The following is a 27,939-nucleotide window of genomic DNA, read 5'->3' as shown; positions in this document are numbered from 1 at the left end:
TCCTGAAGCGATGCTGTGCAGACATGTGCCGATATGGGCCAGAGAGAAGGTCCTTCGGACAGTGTCCCAAAGACTAGCAAAGCCACTTTCATGATCGAGCAACACGACGAAAGGAGTACCGCGGATCGCGTATAACATGTTAAGCCGAGGATTGTCGCTGACTACTGTGATTATGGGCCGCATAATACGCGGACGTTCGGAGCGCCAGTTACACTCCAGGCGTCAAGCACCGTAGGGAATGTCCCGAAGCTCCCGGAGAATCAGCCCCAAAATATTTCCCAAACGAGGATATGGTAGTGGAAACCTCTCCGCGCGCGTTCGTTCCAGAATGGTGTACCAAAAGCTGCGGACATCGTGGGGCGACCTCAGAGCTATCCAGCTGAGCTGCCTTGAAGGTGTCCAGTACTACTCAGCACTCACGGAAAGAACGGCCAAGACGTCTTCGAGCGATAGGATAGGAGATGCGGCTATCTCAAGCAGGACCTCGTTCGGGAGTGTCAACAGGCCAGAAACGGTGGAAGCCATGAGTTTGATATATCGTTGTTATTTTGAACGAGCGCAATGTCGAAGTCGAGGAGTGGATGCCCCTAGCAGCCCGTCTGAATGTGAAAGCTTGAGAACGATCGAGACGAGACACAAACCAAGTGCCACCAAGTGGCAACAGTGAATGGCAATGAGGAGAGGCGGCAGACTTCGGAACCGTTTGGACTCATCGGCAAGGACCGGCTACTCGTATATTCGCATATTTCGTTCCAAATACTTCAAGTCGAAACCACTATGATAACTATTGTGAATTACATGACTCGCATGACCAGGAAAGATGAGACCCTCCTGGTGATGCCTCAGAGTATACAGCGTGGCGAGCGCCACAGGACGGGGTACATTCATGCCACTCTACTACCTATCGAAAATTACTTTGGCGATATGGACATTGACTCCTTAAATACCGAAGGAAATGTGACCGAGACTGAATGAAATACAGCAGTAGATTAAGATTGGCCGAACAGAGTGCTTCTTCGTCGTCTCGCACGTTCCAGAGGAGGTAAGCTATCGCCTTGCTGCGACCCAGTAGCAAGAGGACCTTCGTCCAAAACTATCGCTAGAAAGTAATAGAATCAGACCGGCGTCTTTCCAGAAGTGAGAGACAAGGGCTCACTTGAAGAAGAGCTGTCCATGGATTGATCTCCGTTATCACAGGTGTCTGCTGCTACGGGCGCAGTTGTTGGGGAAGGTTCGGGGTGCGAAGTTCCTTGTAACGGGACTGGGATGTGTTTAGGCAGCATGGATGCGCGGCGACGCTGAGAGGGAAAGGACCAGGTAAACTATCACATCATACCTATCGTCTGCGAGAAAAAAATGTACCTTGGTAGTACCAGCGACACCCAGGCCATCGAGGTCAACGATGAACCTAGATTCCTCGGCCTTGGCCCTCTGTTCCACGCACTCCACCACCCATGCAATGCCTACCACGTGAGGTTTAGGGTCGCTGAGAAGCCTGCACCGAAGAATTCTTTAGACCACGTATGTCACTGCGAAGTGGTGTAAATCCGTACTTGTATCCCGTGACAGTGCTCATCAAGCCATTCTTGAAAACTATGTGCGTGCAGCTCTTACCCACACGAGAAAGAATCTTCGAATCATCAGCTTACCAGCATTGACGGTGTATCATCAAGGAAGCTCACCTTTGCTCCCAGACCCATCAACATCTCAACGAACAGCGATCCAGCGTCATCCCCGTCGTCCGTTCTGACATCCACAAATATCGTACAATCCTTCAAGACGTCCAATCCACCAGCTGCTGCTGGGCTTTCCGGGGGCGCAGACTCTGCGCGAGTCTTGCGACCAGCAGAGACATGATTGGCGTTACCACTGCCCTTGGCGCCGCGACCGATCAGCCCAGGGGCACTACGTGCAGCTGCAGCCGCAGCCGCAGCTCTGACGGGTCGCCCCGATACTGTCGTGTTTGACCCAGAGACTCCTTTGAAAGAAGACGGAGGAGGCCCGCCACCAGCTCCCTTGGACATCTTGCCGCTTCCAGACGGCACGGGAGGCGGTCCCATGGTGCCCGGGGCTGAAGGTGTCTGCGGGAGCGAAGATAGAGATTGCGACAAGGCCTGCGACGCGAGGGAAGCACGCCGAGATGCATCTCGACGGAAGGTACTAGGACCACCTCTAGCGGGCAGTGATCCATCTGCTTCCTTCTCCTTGCCCTTCTCTGAACTAGGGGGGACCTGGCTATCGTCAGGTATCTGGGAAACAGGTGTCCCAAACACGTCTTCCCCTTTCATCACAGCGTCGCTAGAGGACGTATCCGTATGCTTGTCCGGGACCTCCCCAGGCGATTCTTGGAAACTCGCCACTCCGCCCTTAACAGGACTACCTTCAATGACCGGCAAGGCGGGTTGCCGACTCAGCTTCTGTCGAAAAGCTGATGGTCGCCCCTGGCTCAGCCCACCACCGAAGGCGCCACTCCGTGCCGGGCGAGGTAAGCCATTCGCAGTTCGGGCCTTCGTGAGCCACGAATCCAAGGTGGCCTTCTTGTTTGCGAGTGCGACACTCGGATCTGCGGTTACTGGCTTCGCGACAGGCTCGGGAAGGCCAACCACGCGCGCGACCGCCGGTACTCCAACGGTAGACTCGGGGGCAGCTTTGCTAGGCCCCAGTTCAGGAAGAGATGTAGAGGCCTCCAACGAGCCGACCGTCGCGGAGCGCTTGAGTCCCGCTGGGCCAATACTCTTTCTCCTGCTGCCCAAACTGAGATCATCCTGCGTCTCCGCTTTCGTAGACTCGACGGTAGCCTCCATAGACTTGTCATCGTCATCACCATGGTTGAATCCGAGGCTTGTGGACGGCCGCGAAGGCGGAGGCAGACTCAGCTTCTCCAGGGCCATCGACAAATTCGACAAGCTGCTCTTCTGCTCAACCGGAGCCACGGAGGCCGCGGGCCGAGGAATTGGAATGCCGGTACCAGCGCTAGTACTCGCCACGGTAGACGACGGCTTCGTAGGCGTCTTATTAGTGCCGGGGATCAGCGGGAGCGGCTTGCCAGGCGTCGAGGGTCGCTTTCCAGGCGTCGTCGGGGGAGCAGGAGGCTTCGTCTTGGACAGCGACGAGGCGGTGGGCACCGCGAAGGAGAAAGAGAAAGACTTCCGTTTGCTCAAGCTAGGCGTCGAAGGATTAGCGGGTTGGGATTCTGAGTCAACCCATGTCAGAAGAGGAATTGCAATGAGCGGGCCAAGCCTTACCGGGTCTAGCGCCGCTGCTGCTACTGCTCGGCGTCTTGTAAGCTGAGTTGGCCTTCATCCGCAGAGCGACGCTCCGCGTGACTCTGCCGCTGCCCAGGACCTTATCTTTGGCAGCTCTGTCCTTGGTCTTCGTGCGTATCGCGCCTGTCGAGGGGTGCTTCTTCGACGGCTGTTGAGCAGCAGAAGAGCTGGCCGGTGCAGGGACTTCGGATTTCGCAGTGGAAGTGGGTGCAGCGACAACAGGCGGAGCTAGGGATCGTCGGGGAAGGCGGCTTGGACCCGGAGGTGCTGGCGCAGTCCTGTCGTTCGCGTCAGTCGAGTCCGGTGTCGTGTCGGAGGTAGACATTGGAGCGCCCTGGTCGGGTCTTGTGTCAATCGACGGCAGGTGTGCCAAAAGTTCAGCGGGCTTGAACGGCGTGGGCGACGATGCTCGGCCTTCAATTGGGCTGGTCGGCACGTCCTGAAGTCATCTTAAGGTCAAGGCTGGCGCGTTAAAGCTATATATCTACGACTTGCCTCTGACCCTTGCATGTTCTCATCCTCGATCTCCGCGCGCAAGCCGCTCCTGCCGACTGTACCAGCTGGTCTCGGCCCATGGAGGAAGGGGGTGGGAGGCACGGGAGTGAGCGGGGACGATGGGGTGGTATCATTAAACTGGTGACCTGGTGTCCTACTCGGGTCGTCTGTAAAAGCAAGCTCGGCCAGGGGCTTCTGAGGGCTCGTAGACTGAGGAACCTTTGGGGTCTTCGTCAGGGCAGGGGTTCCCTGATCCTCCGCGACATGCTCCTGCAAGAGAGATGTAATACGTAGCCGATCCTTACTGGGGGATTTACGTGGCGACGGGGTGACTTTAGTCAGATCGAGATGGGGGATGACTGGGACTGTGCTGCTGGAAAAGGATTCGGAAGAAGTAGGCGGAGTGACCAGTTGCGTTTGAAAGGATGTAACGGGCGGCGGGACAGATCGAGCACGCGAAGGAGTGATAGGCTTCACATAGGAGGTCGAATCTGCTGTTGACAACGGCTTCTTACTGGGCGTCCGAGTGTCTTTCGCAAGTAGGCTGGGTTCTCTGAGGAATTCGACGTCGTTACAAAGGGTTCAGGGAAGCCTGGTGTTACTCACTCGGTACGCGCCCGTTTACTATTCCTCTCCTCTCCACCGCCAGCAGCGATCTGGTTCTCGATCCCTCGTTCCGACGAGGGTCTCTTCTTGGTCTTGCGCAGAGTCTGGTCCTCCGCACCACTTGCCGTTTCCTTCGCCCTGTCCTCATCCATCGCGTTCGCAGTAGCCACCATCCTCGGGAAGATATTCTTTGACGTCGTAGGTTTCGACAAGGCGTTGACGGTTCGGGCGGCCGTCCGTGCCTCCTTCAACGGCGACCGTTCGAGAGACGGGAAGAAGTTGGGAAGGGTGCCTTGAGAGCGCGTCCGTTTCGTGTTGCTTGACATAACATTTCATACACCTTCGAAGTGGTGTCCACAGCCTAAGAAACGGATCAGCCAACGTCGTCCTACGTCGTCGCGGTTCGGAATCAGGGAGAAGTCACAGCGATCGCTACGCGCGCCGTGACCGACCGTCAACGTGACCGCGTCAATCACGTGAGTCCCCAAACGTTGTGGCGTCTCTCCTTCCTCTCTTTCCGTAGGGTAAGTTCCAGTTCGGTGCCTAGCTCGAAGATGTGGACAGGGGCAAAGCCGTTCAATTCTGCGCCCTGTGTCTTGTACATGTGCGCAATTCTACCGCGACGCTCGTAGACTTTACATACGTCGAAAGCGGTGAAATCCATGCCAGAAGAGGAAATACTGTGACATGCGGGACGGTCATCAAGGATATACTATTATACAACGTGCACAGTGCACTGAGGACAAGAAAAATCACTCGCCATGGAAGAACAACTCTGAACAGGACATAGCAGCAGCAGCAACGACGATAGAGGGGCACATTAGAATACAGAGAGCACAAGCCAAATAAAATAGGATATCATTCGCCAGATAGCACATGACGTTTCCCTGTCCATCTAGTAGGTCCTGGTAAACACGGGCTTCGGATGCCGACCCGACCCCCTCGGAGCCGCCGAGGTAGGCTGGACCTGCAGGGGCACCTACTCACACCCAGTAAGACTCAGCCACGGACTCCGAGCATATCGACTCACCCCAATGTGAGCTAGGAATGTATTCATCTCCTTTTCCCTGTTGTTCATGTCGTCCCCCTCATTTCCCAAGCCATAGTCGAGCAGAAGCCCTTTGAGGCGGTCGTCGTCGAAGCTGGCCAGCTCTCGCAGGTCGCGAGGGAACCGCTCCGACGGCGTCGGGACGTCCGTATCCCAGCTGGAGTCCGAACTAACCGTAGTAGCACTCGCCGGCGACAGCGACGCAGGACGATGCTGGGGCGTGGCGGGGGTGACAGGCGGGGGCGCGGGCTGGGCTGGTGTAACCGGGACGACCATCCCATTCGGGAATGACGACAGCGAGGTCAAAGGCATAGCCAGCGGACGCAAGAGGGGGCGGAGAGGCTCTTTAACGGAGCGACTCCTGATCGTGGCATTGTGATTGTGGCGACGAGCTTCGCTGTGTTCCCATTCAGACGACGCACACCTTCAAGGCTCACTAGGCACTTACGAGTTCTGGAGATCCATCTGGACTATCTGCAGACGACGCTTGCTGTCCTGCAACCGTACCACAAGTGAGGCCGGAATTTGATAATTAAGCTAGTGCAGGTACGAGTGCCGCTTTCAGCGCAAGTACGAAGAGAAGAAATACAGAACGACAAGGACGACCACGAACCTCGCTCGCGACTCTTGTCTTCAGAGCCGGATTGTCAGCCATGCGGCGCTTTATAATTGCATCTGCTTGTTGACTGAGGTCGTGCAGAACACGTTGCTGAAGCCCCCTCCACAGCTCCTCCTTCAGTTCCTCGATCCGCGCGACTCGGCCCGAGTCTCGCACATCGAGGTCAGACCGGAGAGCCTGGATCTAGGAGATAAGGAGAAGAGAGAAAGTCATTCAACTGCACTTCACGGACTCGTCGACGGCAAGGCGAAGCGGAACTCGAAGCGACATCCGGAGATATTGCGGCGGCGGACGCACCTTCTCCGCTGCCTTCTGGGCACTCGCGAGCACCGCGAGCCTCGTAAACTCGTTGCCTAATACATCGAACTCCCGATCCATGAAGCTCAATCTGAGTTTCATTGAATTCAGGAGGTCGTGTATCGCTGGGACCTCGGGTGCAGGACTATCGCCTCCCGTACCACGCGTGGACGAGCCCGGTACCACGTTTGGAGAAGGCATGGTCGTGACAACAGAAAAGGTGGACCGCGTTGTTGGTGAACTCACAGACGGGGGGAGCGGCCAGGGGAGAGGGCCCGTTTTGTTCACCTTCCTCTCGCGTTTATTGAGAGTGAGCGAAAAACTTAGTAGAAATATGAGGATCAACGGCCTCAATGGGGCGAATTGCGTGAGCGTGAGCGCGTGCAGTAGAAACTCCAGCTTGAGCTTGCGGGGCGGGTGCTGGAAAGACGAGATGAGAGTGGGATCGCACGTTTATAGTCGAAAACCTTGATAGCTGGCTTCAATACACAGCAATGTCAATTGTGGGTGAGAGAATACATGCCTTGACCACGAGGTCGGTCGCGTTGCAGCAGATAACGGCATGAAGAGGAATGTCATTCCCACGGAAGGATCTCCGTCTCTGCTTCGGGGAAACTGGACACTGCATTTGTGCAGCCGCAATACTCAGGAGTGATTATCGTCCTATCGAGGAGTCTTTTGTTCGAGTCGCGTACAGATATACACTGCAACGCGCCTTATCTCAAGAAGCACAATAAGGATCAGCACTAGGATGGCGGTGAGTAGTGGAAACCACGCGCCAGATCCCCAATCCCTTGTCACCCTGCCTTTGCCATGTAAAGTGTACGAAGTGCTGTACCATGTTCAGGGATCGAAGAAGACTAGACAATCATCGCCTTGAACCATTGTAACTCCTCAGACAAATACAGATGTGCAGCTGCCCCTTGCTCTAGACGACTATGCAAACGCACAGCAAACCGAGCTTTGACAGGCATCCTCGCATTCACCTGTGGAAGAAAACAATCCTCGCATTCCCGTCCAGCCGCGGGTCTGTATGCCTGTCGACACGAGCGCGGAAGGGCACAGAGCGACGTCGGAAGTATCACGCATCCTGGCTCGTCTAGTGCCCTTTCTCTACTGCGTTTCAAAACATACCTCCACCAGTTTCCTTACCTTCTCCGTGAAGGATGCCGAGTGTATGGAAAGCTCAGGGGTGCTTGGAAGCCATCAAGTGCAAGAAACGATTGCAGTAAAGGGCGTTAGAAAGGCGGGGCAGCATTTTCTATAAGTTCCGAAAAGGGAACGCACATACAGTGAAGCGGATGGTTCTCGCATCCGATGGATCCGGTTAACCAGTGTAGATTGGTGACATTAGACGCACGGAGACCTGTGACCCAACCTCGCAGATAGCACTGACCTCTGCCTTCTCAGGCAATGCTCCGCACCACGCTCCTCAGCACCGCAAATATTGGCCTATCTGCAGAGCCTCGGTCTGGGAGGACATCAGTCGAGATCGACATCTTCGATCTTCCTCCACTCTGACAATCCATAAGGACCGAGGATAGAGATGAGCATCGCTCCAGCACTCTTGCCGGACAGATCAAGCGAAAAAGCTGCATCATAATGATATTCCCAAATGCTCAAACCGACAGCCCATCAGCACGCAATTATCGATAGCATAAGAAGATCACTCACATTACGACAACACGCCCCCCAACTCCTGACCGTGCTATGGATACATATCGACCGAAACTAACGTACCCGCCCAGCAGCCCTTTATCCCTTTATCTCCCATTTGCGGCTAGCTACCGCCGCTCATGCCTCAACAGCGCCTTACTCCTAAATGTCGCGTTGTACTGCAGCAAATTATTAATATCCCTCACCCAATCGTCCTCCTTGCCCGGCGGCGCCCCCTCCTGCAAGCGTAATCCGTCAATACAATACCCACCTCACGTCCTCGACACATACCAAGACAGTAGGAATGCAACGCACCTGGTCTTCACCCTCCTCGCCCCTTCCAATCGAGCTCCGATTGATACACGGAATCGGATAGTCGCTCGCGCGCACGACGACGCTCTCCCCGGGCATAAGGACTCTCGCCACCTGCCCGTCCATGCTCACGTGCGCCGGCGCGCGCGAATGCGCTGACACCTTCATCTCCACGACGCGCCCGCCGGGGAATACCACCGGGCGGAAGCTCAGGCTGCGCGGGCATATTGGGGTGAGCACGAGCGCGGACAGTGACGGGTGCACGATAGGCCCGCCCGCCGAGAGCGAGTACGCCGTCGACCCGGTCGGCGTGGAGAGAATCAGGCCGTCCGACTGCAAGACGAGTGTAAGTGTGAGCCTGAGGAGGTGGTGAGACGCTACGCACGACTGCCTCGGTGAGGTGCTGCCCGTCGACGTAGAGGTCGACGGTGTTGAGGTGTGGGGAGGATCCTCGGTGGAGGGAGACTTCATTCATGACCTGCCAGGGCGAGCCGTCTATTCGAGGTGTCAGTCCTACAAGTCAGAACAGACATAGACGCAAATTCACTCACCTTCGCGCTCATTCCCGCCGTCAACCTCCTCCTGCTGTCGTTTATGATGTCGGAACTCACACGAGAGCCGCATGCGGTACAGGACTGTCGCGCTGCCTGAAGTGACGGCTGATAGGGCGTGGGCAAAGTCGTCGATATCTAGAAAGATAACCACGTAAAACGGACAATCGCATTGACATGCGACTGAATAACTCACGGAAAGGCAATAGGAACCCGAGAGTCCCCATACTGAAACTCAGCACAGGCGGCACAGCGCCAGAGCGAAAAAGTGAGGATGCATGCAAGATGGTACCGTCACCACCGAGGGTGATGATGAGTGAGATCGGGGGCGAGTCGGGCCCTATCCAGGGTGAGAGGTGCGACGCTGAGTGAAAGGAGACGCTTACCTGACTTCCAGGGCACTACTCCAGGTGGAATGTCTGGTCTGTCTTCAGAGTAGACAGTGGTATTCGGATAGTGTGTGCGGAGATGTCTGAGTAGAATGGGCTGAGCGATGTACACCAGAGTGATCAAGTAATGCTCGCACCGGAGGAACATGTCGATAGCCTCGACTACAGGCTTCGTCCGGAGCTTGTTCACTATAAGAATGGATTCGAGATGTTGCGAGGGTGTGTGTAGAGGGTCGCGGGTGCCTCTGCAATGGGGTCGCACATGGAATGGACAACCCACAGACAATGGAAGGACTTACGCTGGAGGGAGAGATGGAGAGAGATCAGGGACACAGAGCGTATTTCCCTGGTCATCGTGGCCTTTGTTCGAGCTTGTGGATTCCTGTTTTGATCGCGCCGACGCTAGGAATTCTCGTGTACATGGGAAACGACGTCGTATGGCAACACTTTGAGAAAGGCTGGCTGGTCGGGAGAACGAGAGGCGAGCACTCGAGCTCGAAACGCGCAATGCAAGCAGTGGAGGTCGGAGCAATAGCATGCTCCCCAGCTCACGCAGTAGAACGTCAAGATTCGAGAGAAAACACCGACGTGGGGTAAGAGCAGTTCATGAGAGCGCGCCGACTCAGCGCTTCCTCCTTACGAGTCGATGTCACGTGGATGGAGATGTGACCCACGTGCGCACTCGATCGCGTCGGTACAGTACTAGTCACAGTGTCGGTACCGGGAACGTTGAAGTGCAGTGGAATGTGGCCGCCAAACGTAGCGCTAGAGCTGAGCCTTCCCAGACATCGAACCTCCAGAAAGAGATCGATAATATTCAAAAATGGATGCTCACTGTGCAAGCGAATCGCTCAGGTCGTTACAGCTTATTTATTGCAATACACTGAAAGATAAGGGCACCGCTCCACTAGATGTCGAGGCAAGCAGGAATCAGCACGCAGCAGAGCTTGGGGCGGAGATGATGGGGGGAGGTGGAAAGAAATTGCAGGAGTCGAGTCACTCCTTCTGCTTATATAGGCTCAAGCAGAGTACGACAACCAATGATATTGAAGTGACGCTCTGACCATATTAGGCAGTGGTATTGCCAAAAGAGGCTACATGACGAGACCTGTCCGATGCGCAAGTCCTTCTCCTCGAGCTATCAACAACTTGCAGCTAATGACGCAGCACCTCCCCTCCTTCACCCACGTCACACCCGAGGGTATATATCCCGAGGGCGCATATATAAACCCCCGCCGCCATGTCTCTCTCCTTCCTCCGTCCCATCACCCTCTCTCTTCGTACCACCACCACCCGCAACCCCAAGGCACCTCTCTTCTCCCTCGCACTAGCATACGCAGCGAGAATGTCGACCGAGACAAAGTTCGACCTGCCTACCGACTCCTCCCTCCCGGGAAAGGCGTTCGAAGTGCGCAACGTGTCCACCAGCGACGACTGGAAGCCCGACCCGTCCAAGTCGATCCCGCTCCCGCCCAACAGGCAGCGCCTGATCGACGACGTGATTGCGCTGTACAGCATGGAGCCCACCGTGGAGCGGGTTAAGCGGTACAGTGCGTCGTTTTCGTCACGAACTGGGTATATGCGAGGTGCGACTGATCAATGTCCTGAACGCCAGCCCCGGACTGCGTGTATGACGATCAGTTTGTGTATGCGAATAACCGGTACAAGATGGTAAGAAATTTGGGAATACGCTGGCGCACATACCGAATTTCCTTAGGCTGGCCAATGGTTCGGCCTTCCGAAACTGTTCAAGGCGTCGAAGAACGAGAGCTACGAGGTCGTTCGTAACGACCCGGGTCTTATCCAGTTCAAGAACGAGCAGGTGAGGGACGCCTTCAAATGTCCCACTTCGGGCTCTAATTTCGGGGGCGCTCCGTATAGACTTGGACATTCTTGCCCCCTATTACGAAGTCCGTCACGATTAACGCCCTGGTATCTCTGTCCCTGGATCCAGCAACGAAGGACTCTGAGTTCCCCATGGTAAGTCGACCAGAATGTACCAATAACGGATATTGAGTGGGTATGTGCGCGTGCAGATCAAGTACCACAAGGACCAGGCCAACGACCAGGATTATAGCCACAAGGGCTTCGGCTTCTGGTTCAAGAAGTGGCAGGTAAGGCGGTTCCTGTTTGATGTCGTTCCCGTCTATATTCTGAATATTTGGGTAGGCGGACCATGTGTCCGACTGGATGTCGATGCCCGAGGTCAAGATGTTCGAGGCCGATAGGCACGCCGGTGACGAGGACGTGAGTAAGTATGAGAGCGGCAAGGCTTTTGAGAAGGAGTGACTGCACAAACTATAAGTTCTCGTGACGGCCTCTACTCGCCACAGCGGGGAAGGGAGCTTGAGGCGCGAAGGATGTATCCGTACTTCAGCAGATTGTATTAGTATAGCGATCCAGCGGCATGGCGCCCCACGCGCAAGTTTAACTCGGCCGCGCGTCTACGTACGCACGGATACGCTCTACATGAATCAAGTACGACGTGATCATGCTGATCGTATAGTTGTCGCTTAAGCGTGTCTGGCTGCACGCGAAGGTGCGAAGCTGCAGAATACACACTAAAGAGGCCTTCGAAGTTCCGAGGATGTGACGAGCGTCGATTGTATAACCTTGAAATAACGGCCCTATCTCTGACCGGGAGAGTAGAGAATATGTATACGTGTTGATAGCGTATCATCCTGCAAGCTCGGGAACTTGAGAGAGTATTGAATAGGCTCACAATGATCCTGCTCGTGCGTAGATGCAGGGTGTCTTTCGGGCGGAAAGCCTGATCTGAGCGAGAGGTTTATTGTGGAGACGGAGATAGCCTGACGCTTGCAGAATATTCCCCTTTCTCCAATAGGAACAACGTCGCGGTTCCTGGCCATTGGTCGGCTCCGAGGTTATTCACGTCTCTGTGGTATTTATGAGTCATGAGAGGCAGGAGAAGAACAGGCCGACGTAGTCTTGCGAGAGTGTGTGGAACATCGGTAAGGTTGGGTGGAGGATACGTACGGACAGCCCGTTGTGCGTCGACTAGCTTGAGAGTATTGGCTGAAGCTAGGATTATCCTGATCGTGCGCGGATGCGAGGTGTAGTTCAGGCGTTGTACCGACGTGCATTGCCTCAGCGTTGTGAGTTCCTCCAGGCCCTTCCCGACGGGGGATATCGTGGTTCCTGGATATGAGTCGGCAACGAGGTGCTATTCACGTCTCTGTGGTATTTCTGACTCATGGAAGGGAGGAAACCGACAGAGGACCCAGATGCCGATGTACAACCTTGCAAGGGCGGGTATGGAACATCCGCGAGGTTCCGTCCGATTGGGAGCGTGGACGTGGAGGATACGTACGTGCAGCCCGCTATGCTCGAGCGGCTGGAACGAGAAACATCCTGATCGTGTGCAAGTTCAAGGTGTACTTCAGTTCAGGCGGAACGTCTGATCTGTGCGAGGGGTCTTCTAGGCAGACGAGCACTGCCCGAGTGCCGTGAATTCCTCACCTGTCCCGACGGGAAGGATGTCGTGGTTCCCGGCCATGGGTCGGCACCGATGGTGCTATTCACGGATCGAGTCGTGGAAGGAGGAAGATTCAGGGAAGAGAGAAGTCCTGCTATCTGCATACTTACAAGGTTCACCGGAACGGTCAAGTGTTGCTTCCTGCATGCGTCCTGGTTTATAGCGGAATCATAATTGCGACTTCAGCCATTTATATCTCAGCCGTTGAACACTCTTGGCCATGAAAAGAGGCAGAGAATAACAGTAGGTGTGCATGCGCTGTTCTACAGAGTTTGATTATGAGTTTCGAACCAACTGAGCTGCGAAGGGAGACTGGATATGTTTACAGCTCGATGTTCTGTGCCTGGGTGGGTCAGAAAGAGATAACATGCCAGCGGTTGACTGACTTATAGAGAGAGAGATGCTCCCGCGCCTGAGTTTTAGAATAACACGAGGGCATCTCCTTGAAATAACAAGGAAACAGCTCCGGTCGGCGACATGTCGAGGTGAAAGTGGCGGCGGCAGGAAGCGGCGACTCAGTGAACCCGCTGAACCGAACGAATCGGCTCGGAATTCAACCGAACAACGAACTTCCCTTCTCCAACGTTTGGTGGCTGCGTCCTCCTCATGTGATGGACCTCATAACTCCCGAAAGTTCGCTAATGAGGTGCCGTTAGCGTCCTGCTTGTGGCGTCGCGCAGTAGAGTCATGTGTCCGCTGCTTACGGCTGCTTGGCGCCGTACCCAAGGTCGAAAACGGCCATGGGTGGGGTCAAGTGAGTACACAGCGGATCTTGACGACTACTAAACGATTTCCCCAGCGGGGATTGTGAGTGGCTGGCGGTCTGTACGGTGCGGGTGCTATGCATCACACTGGACAGTGGACGGAGGTTATCTCCATGCCGGCAAGGCGGGCAGCTTTCGAAGACCACGTTCACACCCAAACTCCTGATGCACGGTTCTTTGGATCTGTGATTCACAACCAGTCTTCGCCCTGGAAGCTTCGTCTCGACCTTACATCCACTTATGGCTACAATACTGCGACTTCAATTTTGAGGAAGAACGTTCGAACTGCGTTCTATGTTTGATATCTCTCCCCATCCCTCGCCTGTGGCTGCCGCGAAAGAACACAGGTCTGCCGACAGGCACAGTCAGCTCAAGCTTAAAGCCCAGAATATACTCCGTGAGGCCCTGCACACATATCCCATCAGAGTACTAGCTGACAGGCCTTCCAGCCGCTCTGCTTCTTTGCTTAGCCAGGGGTGCGGCTCTCCGTTAGCCGTATCATCTCTGAAGATCCCATGTATCCAGATGCCGCTCGCTCTGTGGGGCAAACAGCGCTTCCTTACTATACTTAGCCGATGTTCCTGTCATGGGACCATGGTGTGTACGAGAAGGAATGGAGGCCTTGTTCAGCTGTATCGTCATTCCGTGCGGGCTATAAATGCAAGGAGGATTGAAAGCACGTCCGGTTAAGCCGATCTGATTGCCCTGTGCTCGCGCAATCATGGCTGCTACCGTCACTCACCGCCGTAGCGACTCCCAGCTGTCGACGCCGTCCACGCCGAGCAGCAAGGCCACGGACAGGCAGATCGAGGAGGTCGACAAGGAGCAGGACGTGCGCGTGAAGGAGGCGCCCGTAACTGAAGATGATTTCCGTCTGCTCAGCGAAGAGGAGAGGAAGGCGGGCGAAGCGCGGATCAAGAGGATGCTGGACATGCGGCTCATGCCCATGACCATAATCATTTTCTTGCTGAATTACATCGACGTACGTGACAAAGCCACGAAGGGTACGACTCGCGTTATTGACATTCATTTGCGTGATAGCGGACTGCTGTCACCGCCGCTCGATTGCAAGGTCTGCAGACAGATCTCAATCTGACGGGTAGGTGTGCATGGTGCGGTGTGGCACTCAGGCTCATTAGGAGATCTTAGACCTTCAGTACGAGACTATCATCGCGATCCTCTATGCTTCATACGTGCCCGCTCAGATCCCGTCGAATATGGTGAGTCCGTTCTTACCCGGTGATTCAGTATGTATGTTCATGACATTTCTCTAGATCATCAACAAAGTCCCGAGGTAGGTTTAAACCACAACAATATCTCACATTCATTGGGCCTTACGCCTGTTCCTGAAGGCCATCTCTGTATATCGGCATTTGCGTCGTCCTTTGGGGTCTCACGAGCGCACTCACTGGGGTATGCTTCCAACCATCGGATATCTCACGCAGTATCGCTGACATACCGCCGATGGTGTTCAGGTCACCCACAATTACGCTGGTATAATGGCTTGCCGTGTTTTCATCGGGCTGCCGGAGGCTGCATTCTATCCGGGATCCATGTATCTGCTATCGAGATGGTACACCAAGAAGGTATGCGAAATCCACTGCACCAGAGTCTCAGGCACTGACGCAAAAATAGGAACTGTCTTTCCGGGCAGCCATCTTATACGGCGGATTGTTAATATCCAATGCTTTTGGTAGTGTGCGTCTTGTTTCTCACTCACTAATAATTTATGTTCTCGTTCTCACATGGATGCGTCGCAGTTGATCGCGGCTGGCATCCTCGAGGGGCTGAATGGTGCTAGAGGGATTGCCGCCTGGAGATGGTACGTGTTATCCACGCTCTGCATTCAAAGTGTAGCCGTCTTACCCGCACTCCCCTCAGGTTATTCTACATCGAGGCATGCTTCAACCCAGCTTATCCCTGTTACTCTGGCTAACCTCTCGTTGAAAGGGCGCAATAACCATCTGTGTCGGTTTCGTTGCTATGTAAGTGCAAACTTGCCTCGCGTCAGTATGCGGAAATTGACGTTGACAATCTTTCTGCAGGTGGGCATTGCCCGATTACGTGAGTACCCCTGTCCAAGCTCAACCGCTCTTGTTTGACACATTTTGACTGCATAGCCTCATAACACGCGATGGATGACCCCCGCTGAGCGGCGACTTGCGCAAGTCCGACTGGCCGAGGATGCGGGCGAGGCTGACGAGGATTCGGAGTCCGAGTCGTATGTCATTTATTCCATCGCCTCTCACGAATGATTCTGACTGAGGTTACTGCGTGCAGTGCTCTGTACGGCCTGAAACTGGCGTTGAAGGATCCGAAAGTGTACATCTTAGCCGTCATGACCTGCTCGCAGCTCCTTGGGCTGAGCTTCGTCAACTTCTTCCCGACGCTCACTCAGACTTTGGGTTTCAACAACACCATCAGTCTTCTCCTCGCTGCGTAGGTGCTGTTTGCGGAGCTACTCTTCTTATGCTCATGGTCGTTCGCAGGCCTCCATGGATCCTTGCCACCATCGTCACTTGCGTAAATGCTTGGCATACAGGTACGACGCACCGGTTATCTACTCCTGACTGGGGTCTGACGTGACGCTGTTCTGCACAGATAAAACTGGTGAACGCTACTTCCACATTAACGTGCCCTGGTGGGGAGTCATCGTTGGATACATTATCGGTCTTTCCACCATGAACACTGGTGGTCGATATGTCTGCATGTTTTTGATGGCGAGCGGATACGCAGGTGCGTCGAGATCAACTACACATTCACGCCCTTTTCATTCACATACACCAACAGGATTCGCGCTGACTTTGGTATGGGTTTCCAACGCTATACCGCGTCCTCCTGCCAAAAGATCCGTCGCAATGGGTATTGTGAATGGATTTGGGAACATCGGTAACTTGTGAGTAGTTTTATGTCACTTCAGAAAGCCTGAAGGTTTGACGCCCGGCACAGGATCGGCTCGTTCGTCTGGAAGGCAAGCTGGGGTCCGGAATACCACCCGGCGATGATCATCAGTCTCGCTTCCCTCGCGTTTGCGTCTTTCCTGGCCTTCAGTACGTATTCGCAATCTATATCTCGTCCGCCTGATTCTGATGAATCTGAATAGTTGTCCGGTGTATGCTCATCAGAGACAACAAAGCTCTAGAAGCCGAGATGCTGGATAACATGGACGAGGGCGAGAAAATACGTATAGCGGACGCCGCGAGACTGGAGGGAATTACCTTCCAGGAGGCCCTTGACAGGAAGAGGGGATTCAGATATCTTTATTAGTCAGAGGCCAGCCTCGTCCCGGTGTATTTCTAGACTTGTATAGGTTGACGTGATGTAAGATCATTTGTTGACGCGTTTGCACTTTGAGCTTTCCTCGCTCCTGTGGACCATGGGCCGGCCATGGAATGAACTCCGGTGGAAGAACTGCTCTGGATCCTCGCGAGAATGTGGAATTCCTCTGTAGCTGCTGCGTTACGACGCCAACTCAGCCGCCCTTGGGTACAGTGCAAACACATCTAATACAAGTACCGGAAACCTTGCTTCCGCTTCATCGCTTCGTCAAACGTGATACCCTCTAACCTCGCTGCTTCCTCGACGCGTTCACGTTCGGCAGGGCTTATCTTCTTGATCTCGGTCTCTGCTAGCTCTCTGTTCTCCCGTATCAAGATGCATCGAATGACTTTGGACAAATTACTGAGTTGTCATAAATTGCGAAGGGAGCTGGCGCCGCACCGAAAGCCAGGGAACAAGCCAGAGCCAGGGAGCATATACCGATAATCATTGACTGATGATACTCTGGGCTCCATTCTGCTTTCCAAACGAAGGAACCGATGCTTTGCACGGATTTATCAGGGTATACAGGAAGGCCAGTAAGGATAGGATACTTACAGGTTCCCGATGTTCCCGAATCCGTTCACAATACCCATTGCTATCGACCGTTTCGCAGGGGGCCGGGGAATAGCATTGGAGACCCAAACCAATGTCAAAGCAAAGCCTACATTCAGCGTCAGAGACTCGATGTGATTCTTGGATCTCTAGCCATAAAAGATATACCGGTGTAGCCACTGGCCATGAGAAACAACGAAACATACCGACCACCAACTGACATGGTGCTCAAAGCGATGATGTACCCGATGATGACGCCCCACCACCACCCCGATACGTGCACAAATCGCTCCCCAGATTTATCTGCCAGTCGATGAAATGCAATTCGCATCGACGATACGTGACTTACCGGCGCTCCATGCAGTGACACAACATATGATGGTGGCCCATATCCAGGGCGGGCTGCAAGTCGATCAGATGCAGTTAAGGCCCAGCGAGCATTTGCTTACGCTGCCAACAGCAGAGTGGCTGTTGTGTTATATCCCAGCGTCGCACACAATCTATCTCACACTCTTATTGAGATATCAGCGATGAAGCTGAATGATCGACTTACGTCGGGAAGAAATTGATGAAACTAAGTCCAACCAGCTGCGAGCACGACATGAGTGCGAACAATGGGACCTTGGGGTCTTTCAATGCGAGCTTCAGTCCATGCCATATCCTTAGCAACGGCGGTCAGCCAGAAATGTACATGTTGCGCCGTTTGAGAGAGGCAACGCACGATTCGTCCGCGGAATCTTCGTCAGCCTCGCCTGCGTCCTCCGCGAGCCGCACTTGAGCTAGACGGCGCTCAGCGGGGGACATCCATTTTGTGTTGTGAGGCTAGAGAGATGGTCGTCAGTCGTGGGGCCAGAATTGACGATATGCGCAACTTACGAAGTCTGGAAGTGCCCAACTACAGTGCTTCTCAAGCCTGATCCAGTCTTCAAAGTGGTTGGACTTACATGGCAAGGAATCCGATACAAACGGTCACCGCGCCCTAAGCTCGCGTTAACCTCCCGCATACCGATGGCAATGAGGCAATGACGAAAACGAATACGTAGCGTACCTCTATGAAGAACAGCCTAAACTTGGTATGTCAACCGAAAGCATAATAGCCACAGCTCATTCGACGTACCATCTCCAGGCTCGAATACCCCGGGTACCTTCCATATTCGAGAGGATTCCAGCAGCGATGAACTGCCGTACCAATCATGAATACGACGGCAGTGACACGCATGGACGATCGTACACTACCGAATGCGTTCGATATGAGGAGTCCTCCGTACAGAATCGCGGACCGGAACGACAGCTCCTGGCAGCCTGTGAGCATAACACCGTCGTAAAATGAACGATGAGATTACATACCCTCTTCGTGTACCACCTTGAGAGAAGGTACATCGCCCCGGGGTAGAACGCCGCCTGACAAGAGTGAGGACACAGTTTCCACGGCTATGGCGCACGAACGATTTACCTCTGGAAAACCTATCGCTACACGGACCAGGGCTATGCCCGTGAAGTTTTGCGTGAGCTGGTACAAGGTCAGCTTTCTACGATCTCAGGTGCGTGTTTTATTGGTACATACACCTGTCATGGCCCTACACAGTCCCCACAAGATCACGCATGCGCCCATGTATACGGAAGGCCTAAGGAAAGTTCAGTAAGTATATGCGGTAACGAGGCATGCGGCTCACCTCTTAACTTTATGAATGATCTGTGTGCTCATCAGTGATGCAAAAAAGAGACTAGTAGCATATACTGGCCATATTGGACGGTATCTGTGCAGGGCAGTAGGAGGCGCAAAAGATAGCGATCACCGTTTCATATTGCAAGTCTTGGCTCACTCAGTAGTAGCATATATGAAGCGGAAATGAGAAATTACCTGTCAAGTGCAGGTCTTGCTCGAGGCCTTTCAAGCGGGCGGAAGTGATGCCGATCCGCTACAGTACTCTGTCAGTTACAAACGATGCAGCAAAGACGAATCCGAGCAAGGACCCACTTACATCGATGTAGTTGAGGATGAATATGACGATCATGGTCGGCATCAGGCGCATATCCAGCGCCCTCTTGATCCGGACCTCAGCGGCGCGCCTTTCCTCGTCTGACAGGAGCACCCCATCCTCATCGCGAGGTTGCAGGTCTGAGCCGTCCTTTTCGACAGCGTCGACCGCCGACGGGTCGAGCTTCTTGTCCGTAACGTCGTGAGCGCTGCCATCTGTAGACATGGCTAACGAGCTGCACAATGGATCAGGCTCGAGCACTTTTATCGACGCACATTGACGGTATGCTCTCGTGATGCCTTACGTCCAAGAATAGCAGAGAAGAAGTCATCCTGCCGAGGACAGAGAATAGCTTGACGCTAGAGAGCGGAAGGCCGCTTCTGCAAGATTGGACGTGGAAATCGCGCCGATTCCCCGAGCACTGGATATTGATAGGCTGTAGTAGGACAATGAGTACGTTCCGTATGCACCGCTCAGAGCTGCCTCCTTACCTTCGAAGTGCAGGCGCGCTTCACACCAGACTTCTAAAGGCCGCAGTATCTCCGTCTTCTTGTTCGACACTCTCGATAAACGTAGTTGAATGAGAATTGGCGCACTTCTGGCAGGCGAGTTAGAGCTGAGCTGGAACTATCTTCGATGTGATGTCAAAGCCATCGCATCCTCTGCGCTGCATTCACCATAAGAAGGTTCGCGTACCAAAATGAACTTTGCTTGCGTCCCAACAAACATGTTCCGAATGTCCTGTCCGTCAGTACGATCGCTGCTAGTGATGTCCAGTATTATTACCCAATATCTATCTGGACTTCATATCCTTTCCTGTGATGGACAGTGTTCGAACTGCCCGTCGCAGAAAGGGGTAAGAGCGGCATTCAGAAATACTCATTCCAAGATGAATCCGTCGTGAACGCCGACGAGTTTCGAATTCTCGTCGTAGAGTACGACAAGCGTTCACATTACCTGTAAGCAAGTCGACGGTAGAAGAATGTCGCAGCAGGGCTGGTAATAATACAAAGAGGCTCACTCAAGCGAACTGAAGGCGAGGTGGCGGAATCTTTACGGGTACCATATATGGAAGCTAAGTTACTCGATAAAGATATGTCGAGCTTGGGCTGGCATACGTCAATTCTCGTTTGCTGCTGTTTGCCTCATGTTGCAGTATATAAACGGGCATGAGATACAATCCAGTCTCTCCTCTTTCCCCCCTCCACCATTATCTTTGGAGGCTCGTCCGAATCATTCCCGCTGTGCCAGAGGCTCCATATCGTCGTTCGGTACGGTACGTCGAATTCGCGTCTTTGACTGTCGCCCAAGGTGAATAATGACTGCCTTATGTTTAAAAGATCCTTCGCCGTGCCAAGGGCAATAGTCATTATTCACCCCACATACATCGATTTTGTACTTCGAACAAGACTCGCGCTTACAATGCGCATGCACAGCCTCATCATACCCGGCGGTGCTGCTGCGGAGTTCGAAATGCCTCTTTATAAGGCTGCTCCACTGGTGCCACTCGCAACATACCACGACGACAACATGGGCAACCGCAAGAGCAACCGCGCGTCTCCCGGCATGCGCAGACAGCGCTCTGTCACACCTGTGCGGGCGCACAAGAAATCCGAGCACCGCGACAGCCAGAAGCGGCACATGAAGAAACAGCAGCAGATGCAGATCCGGCGGCGCAAGCAGTCGGCGGAGGTGATGAAGAAGAAGCGCGAGGGATGGGCGCAGGTCGCGCTGGAGACGCAGAGGATCGTGCTCGGGGATGGCAAGTACGTCGAAGAGCGTAATGTGTCCTCTGATCCGCATGAGATGACAGTGACCGCGCAAGGTCTGGGTTCGCACACGCTCATGCCGCTGAACTTCAAGAGACTAGGTGTCGTGCACGATATTTCTATGCAGATAGAGCTCAGCAAGCAGCAGACCGTCTCATATCCGCACTACTCCGAGAAGCTGGCTACTTGGGCGGCCTCTATTCCCTCTATCCCTGATCCGCGACCCTCTACTGTGATCGAGTTCACGAAATTATCCGCTCTTGCGGCCGCTCGGCGACTGCATGCGACTTACCCTCACCTGCATGAGCAGAGTACATCTGCTTTAGATAAGACGAAGATTGGCGTCATGTCTTTTGCTTCTCCCAAGAGACCCGGAGGAGGTTATCTTCACGGAGGAGATGAACAGGAGGAAGTGATCGCCCGCTCTAGTTCCCTCGTAGCGGCTCTCGGTTCTCCGCAGGCAGCGACATTCTACCAGACGCACCGACAGTACAAGAACGAAGATGGCAGTGGACTGCACGATCACTCCATGGTCTATTCCCCGGGTATCGTGGTCTTCAGGAAAGAAGACGAGGAACTCGAAGAGGAACAGCCTGTTACCCGTGGCAGACGGAAGCGCAACGACACCCCCGCTCCGGTGGTCACCGACCCATCTGGCGCATTCATCGAGCCGTTCCTGGTGAACGTCGTGTCGGCCGTGCCAGTCAACGCGGCGGCGGTGCGGCAGAAGCACGTAATTCCGCCCGAGGACGCGCAGTTTTTCGCGGACGGGATCCGGCACGCGATGAAGGAGCGCATGGCGCGCGTCCTGCGGTGTTTCGAGGACAACGGCGACCGCGCCCTCGTGCTCGGCGCGTTCGGGTGCGGGTCGAGCGAGAACGACCCGGAGGTCATCGCGGATATCTGGGCGGAGCTACTGGTTACCGGGGACAGAGCCGCGGAGGGGAAGGAGAACAAGCCGGCGCGGTTTAAGGATGTTTTCGAGAGAGTTGTGTTTGCTGTGCCGGGCAAGTGGCACGCGCCGTTCAAGCGCGCGTTCGAGATGAGGGTGTTTGAGCAGGAGGTGACGGACGGGACATCGTCAGGTGATCCGTGAGTGAGGTGCGTGGAGGTGTATACCCGTGTGGTCGGTGCTGTTGGGGGTATCTTTATCTCTTTTCATTTCGTCCGGTTGTATAATTATTGATGCCCTTTTTCATTCTTCTGTATCAAGTGCTGTTGAAGTGTATCGCTAACTAGTACATTCTTCCATCGCTATGTAGTCTGTCGCATAATCAAGTCTACTGTCGCTTTCTTCATCCTTCATCCTTCAGCGTTCGGCGACGGCATCTCATACGTTCACCAAGATCGTTCCACTAGCAGGGTCCACAGGAGGGGCATAGCCGGGCGGGGCACCGTCCGGGACATCATCACCATCGTCAGAGTCGTCTATCACAACTGGAGAGAAGGTAACCCCTGCAATCCCGATCTCCAAGTCAACGCCTGATCAATCATGGACATAACTTGACGTACCGATAAACGCGAGGAACTTGTCGACGTTGGCCTGCTGGGAGTCCTGCACGGGCAGGTCGTAGTCCCTCAGGAGCTGCTTGAGCGTGTTGTCTTGGGAGTAGTGAGTCTCTTCGTCTGAGGTACTTTTGTTTTATGAGACGTACTGCTATATCCGCACAGGCTGTATATGTTCTCGGGCCAGCACCCGCTCATGCTGTGGTCCGCTTTTCGCAGCGGGGCTAGTGGCATGTGCAGGTCGTCGCCCTGGAGCTTGGAGTTTGCGGTGAGTGCTTCCCTAGTGAGGACGGGTCACTTCTGCTTCGATGGGGCTAGGTCTGAGGATGCTCACGTGTTGTGGATTGCGTTTTTGAGATTGGCGAGGTGGATCTCGGCCTCTTTGATCTGCTCGAGGAGCGTGGGGCGCAGGTGGTCCTTGATCTGCCCGTCGACTTCCGCTTTCACTTGGCGTGCCAGCTCTTCCATTATTTTCCCTTTAATCATCGCCCTACGGTTTATACAAGCAAATTTCAGATATAACGACGTTGTGAGCAGGCGAGGCGGGCGCACCTCATGTCCGTGATGGCCTGGACTTTGAAGTCCTCCTCGACCAACCGCTTCACGTCTTTCACTCTCTTGTCCTGCGCCTCCTTCTGCTCCTTCATAATCTTGTTCACGCCGCTGAGCTCCTTCTTCGCGCCGTCGCTGGTCTTGACACATGCAGTCGTGGCCAACACGTCTTCACGAGCCAAATACTGAGTGGACTATGCTACTTACGAAGGTCGGGCAGTCCTTTTCGATCTGGTCGATCTGCGCGCTGTCCTTCCTGGCCTGCTCCATGCTGTGTCCACGCAATGGAATCAACAGGGAGCATATCAGGAAAATCGCCGTCAGCCGGCCCTGGTTAGCTGTACGCACAATGCTCGCTCGACGTCCTTCCACCCGCCAGCGGGGTCAGAGCGACCAGTTGAGGCGCTCGCAGCCGCAGTCTTCGCCTTGTTGTTGTTTCCGCCGGCCATGGATGTGGGAGGCGGAGGGATGGTACCTGTAGTGCTCGACTCGGGAGGCAGGGCTGCACCCTCTTATATCTAGTCGATCTGGGTTCTCGGGCGCTTCGAAGGAACACGCTTGCGCCTCATGTAGCTTATATTTGGCTAGAGGTATCTTCTTCCTGTATCACAGCAGTCCCATGATAACGATGGGTATGTATCTAAGTGGATCCAGCGTTATACAGCGTGCCTGGTCTATCGATACAATTGAAAGCGACTCCGCTTCTCTCCGTAGAAGATCGAGGTCATGTCATCTCCGGGACGACGTCCTGGCCCTTCCCTTTCGTGAAGTAGTCGAGGACGTTGGTGAGCGCGCGGATCTCCATCTTCTTCTGCGAGTCGCGCGTCTCGGTGCCCATGTGCGGGAGGAGCGTGATGTTGGGGAACTCGAGCAGGCGCGGGTTCACCTCGGGCTCGTTGGGGAACACGTCGAGACCGACGGACGAGAGCTACCATGGGTTGATATTAGTGAATTGAGGGAGTCGCGCGGTGGGTACCCACATGCCCGTCCTCGAGCGCGCGTATCATCGCCGCCTCGTCAATCACCTTCCCGCGCGCCGTATTGACGATCACCGCGCCCTTCTTCAGCGCGCGGATCATCTTCTCGTCCACCAAGCCCTCCGTCTCCTTCTTCAGCGGCACGTGCACACTCAGCACGTCCGCCTGCGCGAGCATCTCGTCGAGGCGCTCCGGGCCGTAGTATTCACACCACTCCGGCACGTCCGCGCGCGGGCGGCGGTTGTGGTAGAGCACGCGCATGCGGAAGGGGCGCACGTACTCGGCGAGGCGCAGGCCGATCCCGCCGAGGCCCAGGATCGCGAGCGTCTTGTCCTCGAGGTCCTGCGCGTTCCCGGCCTTGTGCCCGCGCTTCCAGTTGCCGGCGTGCAGGCTGCGCTCGGCGTTGGCGAATTTGCGGAAGGAGGAGATGAGGAGGTAGAGGGCGGTGGTTGCTGTGGCGTCGTCGACGGCGCCGGGGGTATTAGACACGTAGATCCCTATGGGACAGTGAGATCAGAGATACGTTACTTGCGGTGAGGGGATACGCACCTTTGGCTTTGCATTCGTGCACGTCGATCTGGTCGTAACCCGCGCCGTTGTGGGCGATCCACTTTACAGTGCCTGCGATCGCGTCGATGATCTCCTTGTCGAATATGCCTATTCGGTCGGCGGAGACGTTATGTCTGTAGACACCTTCGACGCCCTGGTACTTTCCACCAGGCTTGAAACCTGCCAGGAAGTCCGCGCGGTTGGGCGAGTCCATGCGCTACGCAGACCACCATCAGATATATTATCGCAGGAATAAGACTGAGATATATATGACTTACCACGATCTCAGCAACACCTGCGAACATCTGCTTCGCCTCCTCGTTCGCCCATACGAGATCACCTGCCATATCACTTAAGCATCCCAATTCCTCCTTTACATCCGCCTCGTCAGACGTACCGCAAAGCATAACGCGTTTCCCCATCGTTGAATACGAACGAGACGCACTACCCACTGAGCTTGCGGTGAAAGAACGAGCGATAGCAGCGAGACGAACTCCTGCAACGCTCATGCGCATATTTAGGGGCACTCTACCTCACCGATTCGGCTATACGCGTTATAAGTCGGGAGTGCGGACCGCCCCTGCCGGGTGTTTTGGCCCGCTGATATGTCGGAACGCCAGAGCATGTCTCGTATCGTGGGCACAAGGGTGACTATGAATGGACATACGGGGCCCCGTAAATCCGCCAGAAATTAGCATAGAAAAGCGGAGCGAGTTTCAGAGATAAGTCCCAACTCGTAGGTGGCCATGTCAATCGCTCAACGACGCTCTCGACGATGGGGGCAAAAGAAAGGGACGATCAACTAGAAAAGCTGACAACGAAGAAAAATCCCAAGTACTGAGTCGACTTGCGAGCGACGACCTGATGTCGATGTTGCGGAGATTCAGAAAATCGCGTGTGTGGCCAATGGGACGCGTCGATGGACGCGGTTCAAGTTTGCCACGGCTGCTGAGCCTCTTCATGTTCGTATCCTGCTAGCGCTGCAGCTGGGATAACTTCAATTGGCATCGAAGACTGGGCTCAGAGTGCGTGTTTTCTTCTATGTCTTTTTGTACAAATGCTTGGAGATTCGAGCCGTTTAGATCTAGTCGCGCTTTGGCGTCATGTGCGATATTGAACCTTCTTAATGGTGATGTTCACTCTAAGAAGCTTGAGGTGAAGGAGAGAACTGAGGGCTTCGCTGACTGTGCGCTTAGCTCACAGCGTATGCTTCCGAGGCATAGTTTTCATAAGACATAAAGGAAGGACCTCGCAGGTTGAGTAAGCTTGATGAAAATCCACCTTATACGCCTCTAGTATGCTATGCCCTAGAATGAATAAATCAATAACATCACTAGCCTCAGGAGACTTATGTGAGTGATCACAGAGACCAATGGAAGTCAGTTCATGTTACAGTCATTTCAAACCGCGAGCAATACAAGCACAGGCGCATCAATAGTTGCCTCCTCCATACCTAGTCTCATCCCGTCCCTGGTCGTACGCGTTCTCAACGCCATCATCAAACCGCTCGACATCCCCGACCTTCTCGCCCGCCCAGTTCGCCGCGTCGTCGACGCCCCGCCCGACGTCCTGCGGGATGTCCTCCACACCCTGAACCGCGTCGTCGACGGTGTTCTCGACGCCGTACTTGGCGCGGTCGTAGTCGGTCTCGACGTCCTGCGGGATATTCTCGACCTCGCCCACCTTCTCGCCCGTCCAGCGGGCGGCGTTGTCGGGGAAGTTCTCGACGTCGTTCACTGGAGAGGTACCCGTCAGTCCCTATCCCCTTGAGCTGGCAAACCTCGCCGACTCACCGACTTTGTCCACTCCCTCTTCGATCAGGTCACCGAATAAGCCCATGGTTTCTACAGGTTCGTGTGGCGGATGGAGGTGAGTGGTGGTGCGTCGCAGGTAAGTGGTGAGTTGGCACTCCCGAGGGATCACTCGGATGATCTTTCATATACGTCGGCGACGGTTGTCCCCCGGATCTCGGGCTGCACGTCGAGGCCAGTTACCAGGAGCTATTATTAGAAACATCCACGTCCTGATGTCGCGAACGGATAATTCGGACGGTTCGGATCGCCTCAGCATGATGGTGTAAGCACGAATCGGTTCATCCGTCTCCTGGAAGGAGATAGAGGAGAGACAACACAGACGTTAGTACAGGTATCTGAACCCCCTCTTCTTCTCAATGGCCTCCTCAAACGTTATTCCTTTCCACCTGGCCGCCTCTTCGATTCGTTCCTTCTGAGCGCCGGTATACTGCTTGTGCTGCTTCATCCAGTTCTCTGTTATCTCGCAGAAGCAAGACCTAGATCACCGCACAGAAACGTCAATAGCACGATACACGAACGACCTGACATGAAGAGCTTACCTAAAGAAAGCGCAATATAAACTAGCATGGAGACGAGCCCTGTCACCATGGCGGGGCGGTACGCCCACGATGTTTTCCAGAAGAAGGACCCGACTCTGGAACGCGGGCTCATGAGTAAGGGAAGTCACGAGCCAGCGAGGTGAACCTACAAGGTCCTGATGTTCCCGAAACCACTCGCAATGCCGGTCTCCACCGACCGCTTAGCAGGACACCCAGGTCAAGGATAATGGGAAGCCTGCCCCGAAGGCAACCACCCAGTCAATGGAGCAGGTAGAGCAAGTGCACGGCTTCGTACCGGCGTATCCAACAGCCAGGAGATGCAGGAAGACGTAGCGTGCGCCAGTGTGCATCGTGGACAGCCCGACGATGTACCAGAGAATGGCGATCCACCACCAGACGGTGAGGTGCCAGAACCGTTCTCCAGTTTTGTCTGTCGTGGTCTGTGAACAAATACTTGAGGAGCACCGGCGGCGAAAAGAACAAAAACGTACTTGCGTGCCGAGCATTCCGCAGGCTCAGAGCGGCTCCCACGGCCCATGGTGGACTGTAAATGTAAACTTCATCGTCAGCGGGTGCACCGTCGTTGTCCAGCTATAACGTACGCTCCCAGCAGTAGAGTCTTAGTAGGGCCATATCCTAGCGTCGCGGTCAAGCTGAGTGATCGCTCCTCAGCCGCCCTCTTCCGCCACACAGCTTGGCGTGCCTTACCTCGGGAAGAAGTCCACGAAGCTACAGGCTAGCGAAGCAGTGCCACGCAAACAGGTGCACTGTGATGTCGCGAATCGCGAGGAGTAAGCCTTCCCACAGCCTGAGTGCAGCGACTCGTGAAGATGAGCGGTGGGAGGGAAGAAAAACAATTGCGACGTACGTTGCCTTTTCCGA

At 54.6% G+C, this 27,939-nt stretch overlaps 12 protein-coding genes across 12 annotated transcripts; 3 read left to right on the top strand and 9 right to left on the bottom strand.

The window, feature by feature from the left end:
* Window positions 1–841: 841 nt before the first annotated feature.
* Window positions 842–1,886, bottom strand: GLOTRDRAFT_60927 (uncharacterized protein). Its single transcript, XM_007868017.1, has 5 exons — window positions 1,683–1,886; window positions 1,554–1,630; window positions 1,363–1,495; window positions 1,157–1,298; window positions 842–1,099 (listed from the first exon to the last, which is right to left on the bottom strand). The coding sequence occupies exons 1-5, from the start codon at window positions 1,704–1,706 to the stop codon at window positions 990–992; spliced, it is 486 nt and encodes a 161-aa protein (XP_007866208.1). The 5' UTR covers window positions 1,707–1,886; the 3' UTR covers window positions 842–989.
* A 3,376-nt stretch (window positions 1,887–5,262) lies between these two features.
* Window positions 5,263–6,532, bottom strand: GLOTRDRAFT_129332 (uncharacterized protein; the record flags this gene model as incomplete). The annotated part of the gene is made up of 5 exons (XM_007868016.1): window positions 5,263–5,346; window positions 5,398–5,812; window positions 5,864–5,910; window positions 6,029–6,217; window positions 6,332–6,532. The coding sequence occupies 5 exons, from the start codon at window positions 6,530–6,532 to the stop codon at window positions 5,263–5,265; spliced, it is 936 nt and encodes a 311-aa protein (XP_007866207.1).
* A 1,334-nt stretch (window positions 6,533–7,866) lies between these two features.
* GLOTRDRAFT_138750 (ATP-NAD kinase) lies at window positions 7,867–9,832 on the bottom strand. Its single transcript, XM_007868015.1, has 9 exons — window positions 9,539–9,832; window positions 9,377–9,484; window positions 9,237–9,322; window positions 9,047–9,190; window positions 8,851–8,988; window positions 8,685–8,794; window positions 8,279–8,632; window positions 8,006–8,226; window positions 7,867–7,949 (listed from the first exon to the last, which is right to left on the bottom strand). Exons 1-8 carry the CDS (start codon window positions 9,775–9,777, stop codon window positions 8,116–8,118), a joined length of 1,290 nt encoding a protein of 429 aa, XP_007866206.1. The 5' UTR covers window positions 9,778–9,832; the 3' UTR covers window positions 7,867–7,949; window positions 8,006–8,115.
* An 839-nt stretch (window positions 9,833–10,671) lies between these two features.
* Window positions 10,672–11,347, top strand: GLOTRDRAFT_28542 (uncharacterized protein; the record flags this gene model as incomplete). The annotated part of the gene is made up of 5 exons (XM_007867892.1): window positions 10,672–10,789; window positions 10,855–10,910; window positions 10,957–11,061; window positions 11,121–11,219; window positions 11,276–11,347. Coding segments are annotated over 5 exons (450 nt in total), but the record flags the coding sequence as incomplete, so codon positions are not given.
* Window positions 11,348–14,220: 2,873 nt separating this feature from the next.
* GLOTRDRAFT_76337 (MFS general substrate transporter) lies at window positions 14,221–16,766 on the top strand (the record flags this gene model as incomplete). Its single annotated transcript, XM_007868014.1, has 13 exons — window positions 14,221–14,481; window positions 14,541–14,598; window positions 14,649–14,746; window positions 15,135–15,197; window positions 15,450–15,484; window positions 15,545–15,563; window positions 15,620–15,720; window positions 15,780–15,904; window positions 15,958–16,041; window positions 16,101–16,235; window positions 16,290–16,395; window positions 16,449–16,549; window positions 16,603–16,766. The coding sequence occupies 13 exons, from the start codon at window positions 14,221–14,223 to the stop codon at window positions 16,764–16,766; spliced, it is 1,350 nt and encodes a 449-aa protein (XP_007866205.1).
* Window positions 16,767–17,002: 236 nt separating this feature from the next.
* GLOTRDRAFT_105888 (MFS general substrate transporter) lies at window positions 17,003–19,576 on the bottom strand (the record flags this gene model as incomplete). The annotated part of the gene is made up of 13 exons (XM_007868013.1): window positions 17,003–17,166; window positions 17,220–17,320; window positions 17,376–17,481; window positions 17,541–17,675; window positions 17,722–17,774; window positions 17,926–18,033; window positions 18,094–18,151; window positions 18,336–18,351; window positions 18,604–18,666; window positions 18,826–18,882; window positions 19,115–19,185; window positions 19,234–19,291; window positions 19,355–19,576. The coding sequence occupies 13 exons, from the start codon at window positions 19,574–19,576 to the stop codon at window positions 17,003–17,005; spliced, it is 1,212 nt and encodes a 403-aa protein (XP_007866204.1).
* Window positions 19,577–20,874: 1,298 nt separating this feature from the next.
* GLOTRDRAFT_111100 (uncharacterized protein) lies at window positions 20,875–22,494 on the top strand. Its single transcript, XM_007868012.1, has one exon. The coding sequence runs from the start codon at window positions 20,882–20,884 to the stop codon at window positions 22,214–22,216; it is 1,335 nt and encodes a 444-aa protein (XP_007866203.1). The 5' UTR covers window positions 20,875–20,881; the 3' UTR covers window positions 22,217–22,494.
* On the bottom strand, window positions 22,451–23,627 carry GLOTRDRAFT_129326 (uncharacterized protein; the record flags this gene model as incomplete). Its single annotated transcript, XM_007868011.1, has 7 exons — window positions 22,451–22,575; window positions 22,633–22,722; window positions 22,776–22,906; window positions 22,961–23,116; window positions 23,179–23,318; window positions 23,386–23,449; window positions 23,527–23,627. 7 exons carry the CDS (start codon window positions 23,625–23,627, stop codon window positions 22,451–22,453), a joined length of 807 nt encoding a protein of 268 aa, XP_007866202.1.
* Window positions 23,628–23,705: 78 nt separating this feature from the next.
* GLOTRDRAFT_60918 (uncharacterized protein) lies at window positions 23,706–25,181 on the bottom strand. Its single transcript, XM_007868010.1, has 5 exons — window positions 25,102–25,181; window positions 24,983–25,044; window positions 24,705–24,921; window positions 24,159–24,652; window positions 23,706–24,106 (listed from the first exon to the last, which is right to left on the bottom strand). Exons 1-5 carry the CDS (start codon window positions 25,124–25,126, stop codon window positions 23,903–23,905), a joined length of 1,002 nt encoding a protein of 333 aa, XP_007866201.1. The 5' UTR covers window positions 25,127–25,181; the 3' UTR covers window positions 23,706–23,902.
* Window positions 25,182–26,007: 826 nt separating this feature from the next.
* Window positions 26,008–26,686, bottom strand: GLOTRDRAFT_138746 (uncharacterized protein). Its single transcript, XM_007868009.1, has 2 exons — window positions 26,498–26,686; window positions 26,008–26,440 (listed from the first exon to the last, which is right to left on the bottom strand). The coding sequence occupies exons 1-2, from the start codon at window positions 26,541–26,543 to the stop codon at window positions 26,136–26,138; spliced, it is 351 nt and encodes a 116-aa protein (XP_007866200.1). The 5' UTR covers window positions 26,544–26,686; the 3' UTR covers window positions 26,008–26,135.
* A 154-nt stretch (window positions 26,687–26,840) lies between these two features.
* GLOTRDRAFT_42071 (uncharacterized protein) lies at window positions 26,841–27,169 on the bottom strand (the record flags this gene model as incomplete). Its single annotated transcript, XM_007867927.1, has 2 exons — window positions 26,841–26,971; window positions 27,040–27,169. 2 exons carry the CDS (start codon window positions 27,167–27,169, stop codon window positions 26,841–26,843), a joined length of 261 nt encoding a protein of 86 aa, XP_007866118.1.
* Window positions 27,170–27,350: 181 nt separating this feature from the next.
* Window positions 27,351–27,712, bottom strand: GLOTRDRAFT_11662 (uncharacterized protein; the record flags this gene model as incomplete). The annotated part of the gene is made up of 3 exons (XM_007867874.1): window positions 27,351–27,487; window positions 27,549–27,601; window positions 27,660–27,712. Coding segments are annotated over 3 exons (243 nt in total), but the record flags the coding sequence as incomplete, so codon positions are not given.
* Window positions 27,713–27,939: the final 227 nt, after the last annotated feature.

Source organism: Gloeophyllum trabeum, assembly GCF_000344685.1.
Source record: "Gloeophyllum trabeum ATCC 11539 unplaced genomic scaffold GLOTRscaffold_00007, whole genome shotgun sequence".
NCBI lineage: Eukaryota > Fungi > Basidiomycota > Agaricomycetes > Gloeophyllales > Gloeophyllaceae > Gloeophyllum > Gloeophyllum trabeum.
Note: the sequence above shows the minus strand (reverse complement) of the source record. Positions and strands in the feature narration are given on the sequence as shown.

Excerpts from the sequence above, each read along its gene's own strand:
- GLOTRDRAFT_60927 (XM_007868017.1), bottom strand. The coding sequence starts at position 1,706 with ATGTTGATGGGTCTGGGAGCAAAG. Across the intron at positions 1,496-1,553 it reads AGCACTGTCACGGGATACAA|GCTTCTCAGCGACCCTAAAC; the intron begins GTACGGATTTAC and ends TCTTCGGTGCAG. Across the intron at positions 1,100-1,156 it reads CATGGACAGCTCTTCTTCAA|CGATAGTTTTGGACGAAGGT; the intron begins GTGAGCCCTTGT and ends ATTACTTTCTAG.
- GLOTRDRAFT_138750 (XM_007868015.1), bottom strand. The coding sequence starts at position 9,777 with ATGCTATTGCTCCGACCTCCACTGCTTGCATTGCGCGTTTCGAGCTCG. Across the intron at positions 9,485-9,538 it reads TCTCCATCTCTCCCTCCAGC|AGGCACCCGCGACCCTCTAC; the intron begins GTAAGTCCTTCC and ends ACCCCATTGCAG. Across the intron at positions 8,989-9,046 it reads CGGGTTCCTATTGCCTTTCC|ATATCGACGACTTTGCCCAC; the intron begins GTGAGTTATTCA and ends TTATCTTTCTAG.
- GLOTRDRAFT_111100 (XM_007868012.1), top strand. The coding sequence starts at position 20,882 with ATGGGCAACCGCAAGAGCAACCGCGCGTCTCCCGGCATGCGCAGACAG.
- GLOTRDRAFT_60918 (XM_007868010.1), bottom strand. The coding sequence starts at position 25,126 with ATGGGGAAACGCGTTATGCTTTGCG. Across the intron at positions 24,922-24,982 it reads CAGGTGTTGCTGAGATCGTG|CGCATGGACTCGCCCAACCG; the intron begins GTAAGTCATATA and ends TGGTCTGCGTAG. Across the intron at positions 24,653-24,704 it reads GCACGAATGCAAAGCCAAAG|GGATCTACGTGTCTAATACC; the intron begins GTGCGTATCCCC and ends ACTGTCCCATAG.
- GLOTRDRAFT_138746 (XM_007868009.1), bottom strand. The coding sequence starts at position 26,543 with ATGGGCTTATTCGGTGACCTGATCGAAGAGGGAGTGGACAAAGTCG. Across the intron at positions 26,441-26,497 it reads AGAGGGAGTGGACAAAGTCG|TGAACGACGTCGAGAACTTC; the intron begins GTGAGTCGGCGA and ends GTACCTCTCCAG.